Source organism: Gordionus sp. m RMFG-2023, chromosome 3, assembly GCF_954871325.1.
Source record: "Gordionus sp. m RMFG-2023 chromosome 3, tfGorSpeb1-WG-v2, whole genome shotgun sequence".
NCBI lineage: Eukaryota > Metazoa > Nematomorpha > Gordioida > Chordodea > Parachordodidae > Gordionus > Gordionus sp. m RMFG-2023.
Window position 1 is genome coordinate 36,628,278 of NC_088777.1, and position 14,945 is coordinate 36,643,222.

A 14,945-nucleotide genomic window follows, 5' to 3' on the forward strand; every position below is an offset into this window, starting at 1 on the left:
TTTTTGTTACTCTATATTTCATTCATATTTTATCTAAAAATGTTTATATCAAAAATCATGATATCCCATCCCTTTAGTTATTTCTATTTTTTTAAATTCAATTTATTATATCCAAATTTGTATTTTATTTAACAAAGAAATTTAATAAATATTTTTTAGAAATTTTTATTTACGTTTTTTATTATAAGAGTTAGCATTTAACCTTTTTAAATTTTATTCGTCACTTAAATTTGTATTTTTTTACATTATTATAATATAATCATGAATTTTTATCAATTATTTCTATGCAAAAATGCGCTCAATCATTTAAAAATCAAATGAGATTTAATATTATCTTTTATTTGCGATAATCAAATTTTATATATACCATTTAACTTAACCTATTCAAAACTACCTTTTTTTAAAGTTAATTTACATCTTTTTTAAATTGATAACAAAATACTTTAAATGACTTAATATGGAGTGAGAATTATGAGCAAATGTTATGTTTTAGAAAAATAATGTTAACATTTTGAAAAGAAACTTGCCCGTTTACAAATGTTTTATAGTAATATTTAATATATTATATAATGTTATTTAAAAAATAAAATATAATCAAGAATATTACCTATATACGTATGTAATATAATTAACCTATATTATGTCATTTTAAAATATAGATTCTACTAGTATAATATTTTATTAAATACTATTTTGAATAAAAAGCTTGAATTTATTATTTCTTAGATTTTGACAAAGTAATTTTTTGTAAAAAACCAAGGCTGTGTCCTAGATTGGCTTAATTGCATTTTAGTATGGGCTAGAGGTCTGCAAAGTGATTTTTTCACAACCCGAGCCCGAATTATAAAAAAAATTTGTCTGAGCCCGAGCTAGAATTAAAAAAAATTTTAACCCGACCCGAACTCGACTAAATTTTTTTAAATTTGATTGTGAATATTATAATATCCAAAAAACAATTAAAAATGGTGTTTTACCTTAAATAATAGTTTATTTGACCTCCATAATATAATTAATAATTATATTAAGCTGCATTTTATTTAAATTGGTAACATATATTTTATTCAGTTTAAATATGAAAAAAGTTGAAATACAATCGAATTTAAAAATTATTGCGATTATATAAAAATAATTTGCATGATATAATGAACATATAAAGTATATCAATATCATTTATCAATAGTATCACATAGTAAATAATTGTGATTTATAAATAATGAGGGTCAAGTTTGTCAGGCTTTAAACAAGTCCTCCTATCTTCAAAAGACTTGCCATCCACTGAAAACGCTCTTTTACTGCTAGCTGAGAAAGCAGGGATAGCTAGGAATTTAAGAACCAAAACACTTAAATTGGGACAGTCGTTTTGATAAATCTTCCACCAATTTAAGATTTGGTAAACGATCTTAAATATTGAAAATTTGACCTAAATAAAATAGCACAATCACAAAAATATAATAACAAAATAGTTTGGTTAGATGTTATAAAATATTAATTGAAAATGACATTTTATTCTGATTGACATTTTAGTGATGAAATGTGTTAGTTAAAAAAATTATTATTTATTCAGGATATTTATAATTATTTATCGGGTAGGGTCGGGCCCATTTTACAACCCGAGCCCGAAAGTAATTTTTATGTCCTAACCTGGCCCTCACCCGAGCTCGGATCGGGCTACGGACTGCCCTTGCAGTCTTCTAATATAGGCTAAAAGATTTTTGAACCAGGACACTTTTGGTTTGTTTTATTAAGTATTTGGTAACATTGTTATTTTTCGTATTTTATTCCCGTTTTATAGCTAATGTTTTTTTTTGTCGTTTCTTTATAAAAAAAAATTCCTTTTGCTTTTTTGACTATTTAGCCTATACCAAATAGTCGTATACTATTAAACTGACCTAGGACACGGTCTAACATCTGAAACTATTTTCTAGATTCATTCGATAAGTTATCTACGATACGAAATGTAACTTCATTTAAAAACACCAATAATTCAAGAGCCCAACATATTTTTAGGTCCAGCTCCAATCCAAGAAAATATTTAAAATTTTAGTTGGACAGGTTCATGCTGGATTCTTCTAATACATTCATACAGAAATGAAAGAGAGTAACAAGTGATATATTCAAATTATAATTGCTGAGAAATGTACAGAAGTTTTATTTTTGTGGGATAAAATGGTCGTCGAACATAATTAAATGAACGATTTATAACTTAAATATCTAAATTTAATTCCTTTGCAAACTTATTTATATTTCTCAAACAAAGGAATACTGAAACTGAAAGTATCAAATCAGAGATTTAAAAAAATTTATTTGTTACATTTTATCATGTCTCATATTTATGTATCATTTGTATTTTTCTTTAACATAATAATTTTTTATTTCTCCTCGCTTGCCCTCATGTACTATATGCATAAACAAACAAATACAAGTAAACCCTTTATTTTTTTTCATTAATTCTATCATTTATCATTGAATAATTTTATTTTCTATTTCCTATAAAAAATTTAATATCATAATTTAATTTTTATTCACCTTTTTTAAACTCTCCTTCAGTCGTAATAATAATTTTTTTTTTTGATATTTTATCATAATTTTTGATTTGATGAAAAAAATGTTAAATCCATAAGCAACTTGTATTGTATATCCTTCAATTGTATTAGGAATGTATATGTTAGCGTCAATGTGTTATTTTAGTAACTTTAAATCATTTTTTGAGCGCGTTTTTTTAAATTAAAAAATGGAGTTTTACCTGAAATATATTCTATCATGTTTGGCATACCTATCTTATGAATTGTAGACAATTTTGCTGTTAACCCTTGAGTCATTTATAATTTATATAAAAAATATATGGAAACTAATATAAATTATATTAAGTTTAAATGTTCATGAAAAAAATTGTCTGAATTTCTAACATGATGAAATACATTTCCGGTAAAATCAAGTTTTAATTTTTACAAAACGCGCTCATAAAATGATTTAAAGTTGAAAAAATAACACATTGCCGGAAAAAACACATTGACTTTAACATATATACTTATCTTTTATTTATGTAATAAATTATGAAACTATTATATTGAATAAAAAGTTTAACAACTGTTGGGTAAAAATTTATTTTTCGGGTAAATTTTTATCTCTATGGATGGTTGGTAGTTAGGCGAGCGGGTGATTTTTTTTAAAAAATGGGCGGCTATTGTGGGTTAAAAATCCGCTCATTATGGACATCTAAAGGTAATGATAAGAGTACCACCATGTTATATTTAATGAATATTATTTTAGGAAATTTGTTAAAAAATATTCAATTTTTATCTTATATTTGAATTTTTTTTGAAAAATAACCCTTTTCTAAATGGTTCACTAATTCTTCATCAAATAAAAAAAAATCGGAATCGATATTTCGTCCTGAAGCTTCTTCAATTTTAAGGTTTTCTACCCCTTTAAATATGTTATAAGCTTATTTTAATTTCGTCTTGTGGAAACCTTATTCAAGGTCATTCGAGTTTAATATTGGATGCATATATTTAAATATATAAAGAAGTAGATAACATTCAGAAGAAAATATACTTTTTTAAAATTGAATGAACGCTTTGATCGAAAATAATCAAAATTCATCAAGATAAAAAAAACTATACTTTATTTAATTTCAGTTTACTTTTAAATGCCTAAGAAACAAAATTAGATACCCTAAAAATAATCTAATTTTGGAGGACCGAGACTCCTGCCCTAACCGCTTACATGATTCCCATATAATAGAATTCTATAAGTATTTTTTATAGTTTTCTTGAGAATTTTAGTAGTAGGGTGTATAACAAATTGTTTTATACATGATAGCACGTGGAGATGTTATCGCGTGGAGTTTTAATTAGATTTATTTCAGAGGTCGATATTGGCCATCGAATTTATTAATTCCTTGATTTTATAGTCAATTTTACAGTACGATATGGCGCCTCTTGTTGAAATGCACTAGTGCCATCAAGAAAAAATCCATGGATGAATAAGAGAACCGAATATGTTGATCTAATATCTATCTACAAAGGCCAGACTTCCAAAACTGTTAGAACTCATAAATTCCCATATTATTGTGCTCTCTACATATTTAACAATTCTCTTTAAGCAAGTAGTATGAAAGTCTTCATTTTTATTTCTGATTACAATCCTTAACATTACACATTTCATTTCGTAGAATTCATCTGAAAGGGGAACGGTATTTGTTTAAACCCACATCTATTGTATTTAAGAGCCCATTATAATCTTGTATTTTTTATGAACATCGTTAATAGTGTTTTTTATATAGCCTAGTTTAATAATAAGTTAGATAGACTTCCAGTTAGACTCATAAATTAAATTCTAGCTTCTAGTATGTCGTTTTTCAAGTAAGATTGTTTTAGACATGATCCTCTCTAGAATATATATAGCTATGGTTATAATTGTAAATCTATAAATTATTCCTAAATTTATGTTAAATAAAAAATTTATTTTCACGCGTCATTTACAAATATTTTTTACAGGATTAATTATTAAAACAATTTATTTAAAATTTATTAAAAATATTTCCGCTGATTATAATCTTTGCACACCTGGTACATGGTTGATGGAATACTCTGCGGCCCATCAAAAGAGATCACAAAGGTACTAGCCATCATTAAAACACACTCTCAAACAATTGGACGTTCACTTAAGGATCTGAAAACAGAGATTTGCCCAATACCAATATAGTGTTCCATCCCATTCATTCACTCTTAACTTCCACGCAATCAAACTTGTCCCTTGCTCATCTCGGTTCCCCAGTTGGTATGTTAGACCTAAATCGCTACTTCACTAATGCTTCATTTTAAAAACATAGCATCTCCCTCCTTGACAAGCTTTTTTCTCTTTTCAAAAATTTCATAAAATTATCTCTTTAATTAATCAACCACAATTTTCAAATTTCCTAATTTATTAAAATCATTTGAAACTTCCGTCAAATCTCTAACTGAAGTGATCTATAATCTCCGCTTTATTCATAACTCAGCATTACTTCCATGCATGATTGGGGGTATTGTTTAACCCTAACCCTTCTAAACTAATTCATCACTTCTCGTCTCTCATCCCATCCATACATTCATCAGCCTTCCCCCTTTGCTGACATCTTGTTAGCGAAGCGCAAACTTGGGACAATTCCTTAATCCCAAGCAAGTTAAAATCGAGTCTTCACAATAACGATCTCATTTTTCATCACTAGAACCAAAGATCTATTTACGATTTTCTGGAAACCATACCCTCCAATAACCTTGAATTGTTGCTTTCCACAGATGGGCCAAGATTTGCTATTGAATTACGGCTCAACTGCAAAATTATTCTACATTATGTAATTGTGGAACCAGCGTAGAAGCAAAGGTAGGCTGTGCCTCTATTTCCGCTTTTGTCGAGGCCGTTTCCCATGGCATGATAAATGTAACTATATATTTTTGCGTGCACTTAAATATGCAGGCATTCCCTCTAGTAGTACTTCACCGGCATGAACCCAAATACACCATCCAAAAACAGCGCCGATGCTCTCGCTCTTATAGAAACCTGGGACACTCCAGGTCCATCAATCCTTCTTACTCATTCATACCCATTGCCTGCTCCATTCTTACCACTTTAGGCAGCAAAGATCAATGCTTTTTAAAAGAATTGAGAAGGCGGAACGAAAAAAGACTTATGAGCCTAAAGAATCCTTTTTCCGACAAAGGCCTGCTACCACGATTTCTTGTTCTAACTACTTAAGTTTTATTTCTTCCATCAAATAATCGTCCATGTATCCTTATACCTTTCTTTCTCCTTCCTAGTTTTTGTTTACTATTTTTTTATATATCTTTTTATAGATCTTTATCCGTTTGTTCTCCTAAATTAGATTTTTATATTTATCACCTATTTGTCTTAGAAAAAAATAGCGATATGCCTTTCCTCTATTATAATTTGCTATATTAGTTATATTTACTCAAATAAAGAAACAATTGAACGAAAAAAAAATTAATTTTATAATAAAAATAAGTATTTCAAAATAAAATAGTCACTAACTATTTTCAATTATCGCTACAAAATTATCTATATCTTTGCTATATATTTCAGAGACATGCGAGCCTGGTCCAAGGGTCGGAACCGGGTCGGTTCTAAAAAATTTTTTTTTAAATGCCCGAATAGGTATATTTTAAAACCAAATATTTTAAATCGCCATTACTAGCTATAAAAATTAAAAATAAATATAATATATTTTTAAAAAATCCAGGCTGGGCTTGAAAATATAAAGCCTGGGCCATAAAAAATTTTTGAAAAAATTCGGGCCACGCAAATGGTACCTCTGCGGATCTCTGATATATTTTGCGAAATATGTTTCGTTATATTCGGGATAAAAGTTTTGCTGAATTGACATGGAACCCTTCAGAGTGCTTAAGTCATTTTTTTTATCCTGGAACCATTTTTTTATTTAAAGTTATATTTACAATTACTGTTTTTTTACCCTTATTTCATGTACAGGGGATAGTGGTTTACTGTTTACATTCTCTCTAAAGTTGGTTGAAAAAGAAAACCCGGGTTTTTGAAAGAAATTTCTAAACCCTAACTGAACCTGAACCCTAGTTTATAGAATTTCCAAAACTCCGAACCAAACCGCAGAATTTTCCTGAACCCGGGGGGGTTCAGTGAATATTGATTAAAAACATATATTAAGATATTTGTAGTAAATACAAATATTAATAATTTAATGAGATTTTTTAATATTTTCAATTTATTTAAATATCCTCTGTATAAATCCTTAAATATTACAGATATTATTTAATGATGAATAGATTTGTGAGAAAAGGCATCTTGTTAATTTATAGAGAAGTATAAAACCCATATCCTGGCCTATTTCATCTGATGATAATAGTTCGGATGAAGCTATTGAACAAGTTGATTTTGAGAAATTGATACAACTTAAAGAAAGGCAGAAAATACTTAAACGAGAGTAAACGATTGCAGAGAAAAGTATTTAAACGATAATTAATTTGGCGATTTTAAAAGATTGGATAAGAAAATATTTTGCATTTTTGCGAGTCTGCTAAGCGGCAGTACCCTGATTTATATATTTTATCCAAAATCTTATTTTCTATTCCTACAACCAAAGTTTTGTATTTTCATATAAATATATTGGTTAGGGAGGCAGGGCTTAGCATAAAGAGCTCATAGAATATCTGCTGGCCCCTTCACTTACATACTCTTCTCATAATGAAGGGAATTTCAAGGAATTGCTGAAGCTTTTATGTAATATTAATGATAACTATATAAAACTTTTTGAAAACTCTGCTAAAAATGCTCCTATCCTATCTTAGTCCAAATATTCAAAATGAAATAATAGCCATATGCAATAGATTCATAAGAAATTTCTTCAAAAATGAAAGCATCACCATTTTTTAGTGTTTTGGCGGATGAAACTTCGAATGTTGGTAACATAGAGCAATTATCCATAGCAATAAGGTTTATTGATATGGAATCAGGTGATTTCAAAATGAAGGAACACTTTGTTCAATTTATTAACTTACATCACTAAATCAAAGACGTTAGCCAAAAAATTTTAGCATCCATTCAAGGCCTAGATTTATATTTAATTCTAATGAGAGGCCAAGGATATGATATAGCTCCCTCAATGAGTGGTCACCTTAAAGGGGTGCAGTCAAGAATTAGAGAGCTTTATAGCACAGCTCTATATATTCACTGTAGTTCACATTGCCTAAATTTGATGATATATGAGGCATGCGAAATTCTAGACATCCGGAACAGTTTACGTAAAAATATTTTAATTTAATTGGAGTTTATTGAATTTTATTATGTATTATAGATATCTTTTTATCTAATATATTTTTCAAAATATAGAAACAATATAGTCGGTTTGTGACTTTTTCACACCACCCAAGAAGAAACAGCCTTTTAACCGAACGTTTATGATATTGATTCAAATAATCAAAAAAAACCTAAAAAGATTTTTTCCAACTATTTATTGAAAGACAACGATCAGTGAGACTTTTCATCAAATTATATGAATTTATTTTGCAGCGCTCGAATCCTACATATCAAGCAAAGTAAAAGATTCCGCAGATGTTGAAAATCTTTTGCAGGCTATACGAAGCCACATTTTTAATATCAATTTAATGAGTATATTTTTTATTAAACTCTACATATGATTTTAGCAAAATGCTACAAAAAATTGATTTGGATTTAGGGGTGGTTATGAATAGGTCAAAGGATAATGTTGAAATATTAACAAATATCAGAGATAATGTGGATGAAAATTTCATGAAATATAAGAGAAAGTAAATACAATTTCAGGGGGCTCAAAAAAATTTTTTTAAATAACCATTTGTTTTTAACTAACATTATCTAAAATTAACTAGACGGAATTCCCCAGATGTTATCAATATTCTTTACGAATATTGCCTTTAATGAACGTGCCATTTCAAAATATATTCTATTTAGATGAAACAGGCTTCAATTCCCAATATGGTTGGGCACCACTGGTTGAAGGCCATCCAACTCCCTCCTTCAAACGAGAAAAACGTATCGGTTATGTATACCATAGGAATTAATGGTCTCAAAAAATACACGACTATAGACAGGACAAGCTAAAATTTAAAACTTACCTGGATGAATTATAATCTATTTTGCCGTTGAAATCACTCATAATTATGTATAACGCGCCTATTCATCGTGCGTCGTGCCCATATAATAACTCAATATATTCAAAATATAGCATATCCCACCTTATTCCCTGCAACTAAACCCCATTGAAAATATTTTTGGCATTTTAAAAAATATCAATCTATATACCCCATAGAACACATATAAACGAGGCAATTACTAGTAACGACTAAGGAAATAGATAATTACATAATTATTATATAATATAGATATTTTTATTCGCTATATTATGTATTCGCTATATTATGTGTGACAAAAATAGAAAAATAAATATATTTTGATCTTATATATAAACAGGTCATTTTCGAACTATAATGAAAGGTAAATTTAATAGAAAATAAAATAAACAATGAAAAAATAAGTTAAAAAAATTATCATAATTTAACTTTAAGTTTTACCCAAAAAGAAATTGTGCACATTTTCACTCATTCAAAACATCTTCCAGTTTATAGATAAAAATTAATTTTATAAAAAAACCTCGGTCATAAAAAACAAATTTTAAAGAAAAAAAGATAATTTTAAATTTTTTTATATAGTGCAAAGTTATTTAAATTATTTTTGCAAACAAAATTTTTTTATCTGGATGGGTTTTATTTTAATCCTCAACATATTTCGTTAAATCAGTATAAAAAAAGGAAAGAAAATTTAAAAAAAAATAAAATTAAGCTTGCATTAAAATAAATTATAACTTAAGCACATTGCTTATAGGCTATATTATATTACTTTATTTTTAATTTGTGAAGGTTGATAATAAAACATTACAAATAATGTGCTAATATGTTAATAAAATTATTGAAATTTTTTTTCATTTTAATATTTGTTAAAATTTCATTGTAATTAAATAATAAATTAAAATATTTTTTCGAACCGAACACAGCTAAAATTTTTGCCGGGTTAGCATCTCTATGCGTAAGCAACGAAATATAAATTTGCTTGTAGAATAGTGAACTAGCTAAATTAATATGGGATAAAAATTATCCCGATTAAAAAAATTCAAAAATAAAGCCATTGTTTGTCTGATCACCTAGAGCTGGTTCATCCCAAAAAGTCGGCAATATAATACACAGGGCCGTAGCCAGGAATTTTCACTTAGGGAGGCCAAGTGCTTACTTGGGGGGGGGGCACTATTTTTTAAAAATCAAACAAATAATTACGCATTCATAGGAATTTTTTCCTATTTTTATTAAAAATTTAATAACAAAATAATACTAAAATATGAATATACAAAATAAAATAATACTATAATATGCATATACAAAACAAAATATTACTATAATAGAATACGGCGATTTTTATTTTTAAATTTTAATATAAATGAACTAAAAGATAAATTCTGCGTTATTCTTTTTTCATACGCCATTAATACTAAATTTTGTTTACGTTTATTCTTCATAGACTCTACTGCTCGATAAAACTCTCTTTAATGTAGAGAACGAGGCCTCACAAGAAGCCGTTGATATACCAATGATTATCGCTGCTGAGTAGCATTTATATAATTCTTTAAATGCATGATTATATTTTTTTTATACATAATATGTAAGATATTTTCAAAATTATGATTTTCTTTAGCTTATGAAGCTAGCAATCCTTTTGCTATCTTCATTTCATGATGCAGTGTTTCCATATTTAAATTTAACAGGGATTTTAATGGGGCCATTTTATCTGATAAAAAATAATCAGGATCAAGGGGGGACAATGTATTAAAAGATGAAAAAAGATTAAAATCATCTTCTGTAAATCGGTCTAAAAAACGATCCACAAAGTTATCTATAATTATATCCTTTTTAAAGAACTCCAATTGGAGTCTTTTTCACAATGGAATTCTAGTTTGCTATCAACTAAAAAATCTTGGAAATTTTTAGGCGTTTTACGTACCCGTGATGATTTTTGGGGAGTAAGATTAAATTTTGATAAAAGTTTTTCAGCCTTAATCATAATCAAAGCAAAAGAATTATCACTTCTTTTATTTTTTAATATATTGATAGTAGAATCAATACAATTTTTAGCATCCACTAGATTAGTACCTACTGATTGTAGATACTTATTTAGTGGATCTATTGTAATTAATATCTCATAAATTATGATGGTTAATATAATGTAATTTATATTAATACATTGAGATAAAAGACCAGAGGCTTCGACTGAATCATGAATTGAAACCTCTGAATTAAGAGTTCTATTAGAAAAGTAAAATAATACTTCACCAATAGCCTAAAAATTCTCATAAATAATGCGAGATGTTTCTAAATGACCAGTCCACCTCTGGTCTAAAAGTCTCTTAAGGGTGTGGCCTGTATATTTACAGGATACGTTAAAACGACTGAAAAAATTAAATGCATTTGATAAATTAAAAAAATTAGAAATAATAACAATATTATTATAGCAATTTTGCAACTTGTGGTTGTAGCAATGTTTAAAAGGAACATTTTTATTAATTTTTTTTTGAAGAAGTGTTTGCACTCCTCCATTTCGGCCAGACATAACGTTTGCACCATCATATGCCTGGCTTATTATATTAGCTGAATTAATATTTAGATCATTAAGTTGCTTTAAAATGCAATCTGTAATGCTTTCAGCAGAAAGACACTCTAAATTAATGATTCCTATTAAATTTTCTTGGATTTCTTCAGAAAAAATATAGCGAATTATTATGCTCAGGTTTTCACAACCTGAAGCATCTTTTGTCTCATCAGCCTTAAGACAAAAAAAGGCATCTCGCTTTTATTATATTTGTCTGAAATATGTTCAAGCACCATATCTGCCATAATGGATATTACTTCGTTTTGAATCTGTGGTGATGTATACTGGGCATTTTGGGGTATAAATTTCATAATTTAATTTAATTCAGGGTCTTTTTGGATGGTGTAGGAAAACATTGCTATAAATAGCCCAGAAGAATAAATTATGTTTTCATCTTTTGCAGCATCCATAATATTTGTTGAAACAGTCCCACGGAAAGGTAGCTCTTGTATGCTAAGAAATAGCATCAAATCAAATATTGATTTAATATAATATTGATTACGATTAATTTGATCACCTCCCAACATTTTAGTTATTTCTGTACTTTTATTTATATTTTGATTTTTATCATGCCATATTGTAATTAAACTTAAATGAGCTTTCGAGCTCTCGTGTTTTAGCAGTCCCTTCTTGGCAGCTAACGCATTTTTCCAATTTCTGAATCCCGTTTGTCCAAATTCATCACTTGGATTACACAAGTATTTCCTACATGGAAAACAAAAGGCAGCGTCAGCTTCTACACTATACTCCAACCAGTCTCGGCCTCTATACCATGATTTTTGAAATGATCTTTGCCTTCCATGAATATCTTTTTTCGCGTAATTGTTTAATTTTATTTGATTTGGCTTATTCTGGCCAAGGTCACCTGGGATTTGAATTGAACCATTAGAGGACTTTTTTGACACTAAAAATATTATAATTAATAAATTGTAATGAGGGAAAGGGTCATAAATAATAATGGTCAGTTGCCTCTTGACAATGAGAGACTGAGCTGCTAGATGAAGATGATTGAGTCTCTTCTTCATCTTTATTTGTTTTAAAATCAAAATGTAATAATGAAACACCATAATCTCCTACTCCTATTTATATTGTCAAAAATATATAAATAGAAAAATTTGGGTTAAATTTTAAACTATTTACCATCTTCCTCCTCCTGAGTGTAGTGAGGATCATTTTCTAGATTATTAGCTTCATTCATATCTTGAAATATGAGTGAATATATTTATTTTAATAATTAAAATTATTATACAAAAATGATAATATTAATAATAAATGTCTGTCTCTTATCTTATATAAAATAAATATATATGAAATAATAATATATAGGTATTGCCCTATATCAATATCATATAAGTCATGAAATAAAGAAGAATCAGTTTCTGAAATTTCTGATGTAGTATTACTAGTAGTTTGTAGAGGTGATGTTGCTTGACATTTGTTTAACTTTAACTTAAAATAAGAGTTAATAACTGATTGTTTCTTCATAATTTTAAAATAAACGCTGTAAAATAGAATAACTGGTTATATATTATAATATAAATGTGATACCTATAGAGAATGTTATACACAACAAAAACAAATGAAAAAAAAATGAATGAATGATAATTTAATATGGGGTAAAAATAAAACAGGATGGAAAAAAATTTACAAATTAGACATGTTTGTAGAATAAATATTCAAAATTTATTTTAAAAATATAAAAATAATCAATTCTAAATAGATATGTTTTTTGAAAATTTTTGAATAAATATTCAAAATTTATATTAAAAATATAAAAAAAAAAATTTCAAATTAGGGGGGGGGGCAGAAAAATTTTTAGAGGCCACTTTTGGGGGCCAAAGATTTTTTTTGGGAGGGGTGGACCCCCGGGGCCCCCGCGTGGCTACGGCCCTGATAATACATCATAGTAAGTATAAGTTCTAAGAAGTAACTACTTGAGGTCTACATCGGGCGGGTTTTGGACCATAAGTCCGCCCACCCAATTTTTAAAAATTTTTTAACGCGCCCGCCCATAATTTATAAAAAAATATACCCGCCTACCCACTAGTCTAAAATTCCTTAACCACCCATTAGTCTAAAATTTTTTACCCTTACCCATTATTTATAAAAAAATTTTAATCCAAGCCCGCTATTATAAAATTTAATTATGGCCATTCTTTCAATTTTTTAAGCATCTAATAAAATAAAAATTCAGCATTACACTTCTACAAAAAGTTTTATAATTTAGGAAATAACTATATTAAGCATAAAAAATATTCAATTTAAATTATGGTTGCTTTGTTTAATCAAATAAAATATTTATGAAAAAAATATAAATATAAAATTGATATTATATGTAATTATAATGCAAAAATAATAATGAATCAACATTTTCTGGATTCAAATACGTTCTTCTTTGTTCTAAAAACCTTCCAGCAATGATAAATTCTTGTTCAGAAGAAGCACTAGTTGCAGTAATTGCCAATATTCTTCTTGCTTATCTTGATAGCCTTGTCATATCTCTTTCTTGTCGTTTCCACCAAAGTACAAAAAAGTTATTTATTTTAAAAAAAAACATTTTGATACCAAAAAAGGACATTTTAATTTTTAATATCCAAAAAAGTCAGGGACCCGAACTTTATAACGGTTCAGTTTGGTTATGGTTCAGTATGTAAAAAGTTATGGTTACGATTCTTATGAAAAAATTTATAAAGGTTCAGTTCGGTACAGCTAATTGTAAAGGTTTATAATGGTTCATTACGGTTAGAATTTTTTTTTATTGAAGCAACACCATCGTCTAATTTATTTTTATTATAAGCATCTATGAATTATATATATAAAAAAATATATAGGATTCAAAATAACTCATCTTTTAATATATTATTTGAACGCATAAGCAATATATTTTCTAATATAAATGGATTAATATTTGTTCATTGTGACGATAACTGGAATTTTTGCCCCGAAAAGGCCTTTTCTACAAAAACTTGTATTGCGGAAACCGCCAGTACTATAAGAGCAAGTTTATATAATTATATTCAAATTTTTATAATTCCTAAAATATAAAATCTAAACCAGTTTAACTATTTTATAAGGGTTCTTTTTACTCCTTCAAAAAATTATAATATCGGTTCGGTTCAGATATTTATTACGGTCTATAATGGTTAACTCCGGTCCCTGAAAAAGTTCATAAGAACAATATTTTTATTAATATTTACTTAAATGATTTTAATTTTTTTAACCCACCCACCCAAAGTCAAAAATTATTTTAACCCGTCCATACTTAAAAAATTTTTTGCCCGTCCTCCCCACGAATTTTTTAATAAACATCTTGCTGGGTGGGATAAGGTGTATACTAAATTGTTATAATGTTTGTTCACAATTCTTACAAAAGCTTAAATATTCTAAAAAATATATTAAATCGTTGACTAGATTCAATTTAGCCACGATCTTCCCGATTCCCAATAATACACTCGTTCTAGTCGACTCAAGTATATAGCTCATATTCATGACTCAAGTTGGAAGTAAAGTAAAAATGTTATAATAAATTGGAATACTCGTCCTCTAGTCCATGACAACTACTCGTCATCTAGTCGACCAAATAATTTTACAATACAATTTTGTAATATCCGTTCTGCCCATAAGAACTACTAGTCTTCTAGTTGACTAAAGTATATAACTCGGTCTAAAGTTAAAATAAAGGTTTTGTTAATTATAACTAATTTGAAATACTAGTCCACAAGGTTGCAAACTCATGCTAC

At 27.9% G+C, this 14,945-nt stretch overlaps 1 protein-coding gene across 1 annotated transcript; it reads right to left on the minus strand.

Annotated features, from left to right (window-relative positions):
- Positions 1-11,519: 11,519 nt before the first annotated feature.
- LOC135926940 (uncharacterized) lies at positions 11,520-12,403 on the minus strand. The gene is made up of 3 exons (XM_065462872.1): positions 12,346-12,403; positions 12,175-12,284; positions 11,520-12,098 (listed from the first exon to the last, which is right to left on the minus strand). Exons 1-3 carry the CDS (start codon positions 12,401-12,403, stop codon positions 11,520-11,522), a joined length of 747 nt encoding a protein of 248 aa, XP_065318944.1.
- Positions 12,404-14,945: the final 2,542 nt, after the last annotated feature.

Excerpts from the sequence above, each read along its gene's own strand:
- LOC135926940 (XM_065462872.1), bottom strand. The coding sequence starts at position 12,403 with ATGAATGAAGCTAATAATCTAGAAAATGATCCTCACTACACTCAGGAG. Across the intron at positions 12,285-12,345 it reads CACTCAGGAGGAGGAAGATG|GAGTAGGAGATTATGGTGTT; the intron begins GTAAATAGTTTA and ends CAATATAAATAG. Across the intron at positions 12,099-12,174 it reads CAGTCTCTCATTGTCAAGAG|TCCTCTAATGGTTCAATTCA; the intron begins GCAACTGACCAT and ends GTGTCAAAAAAG.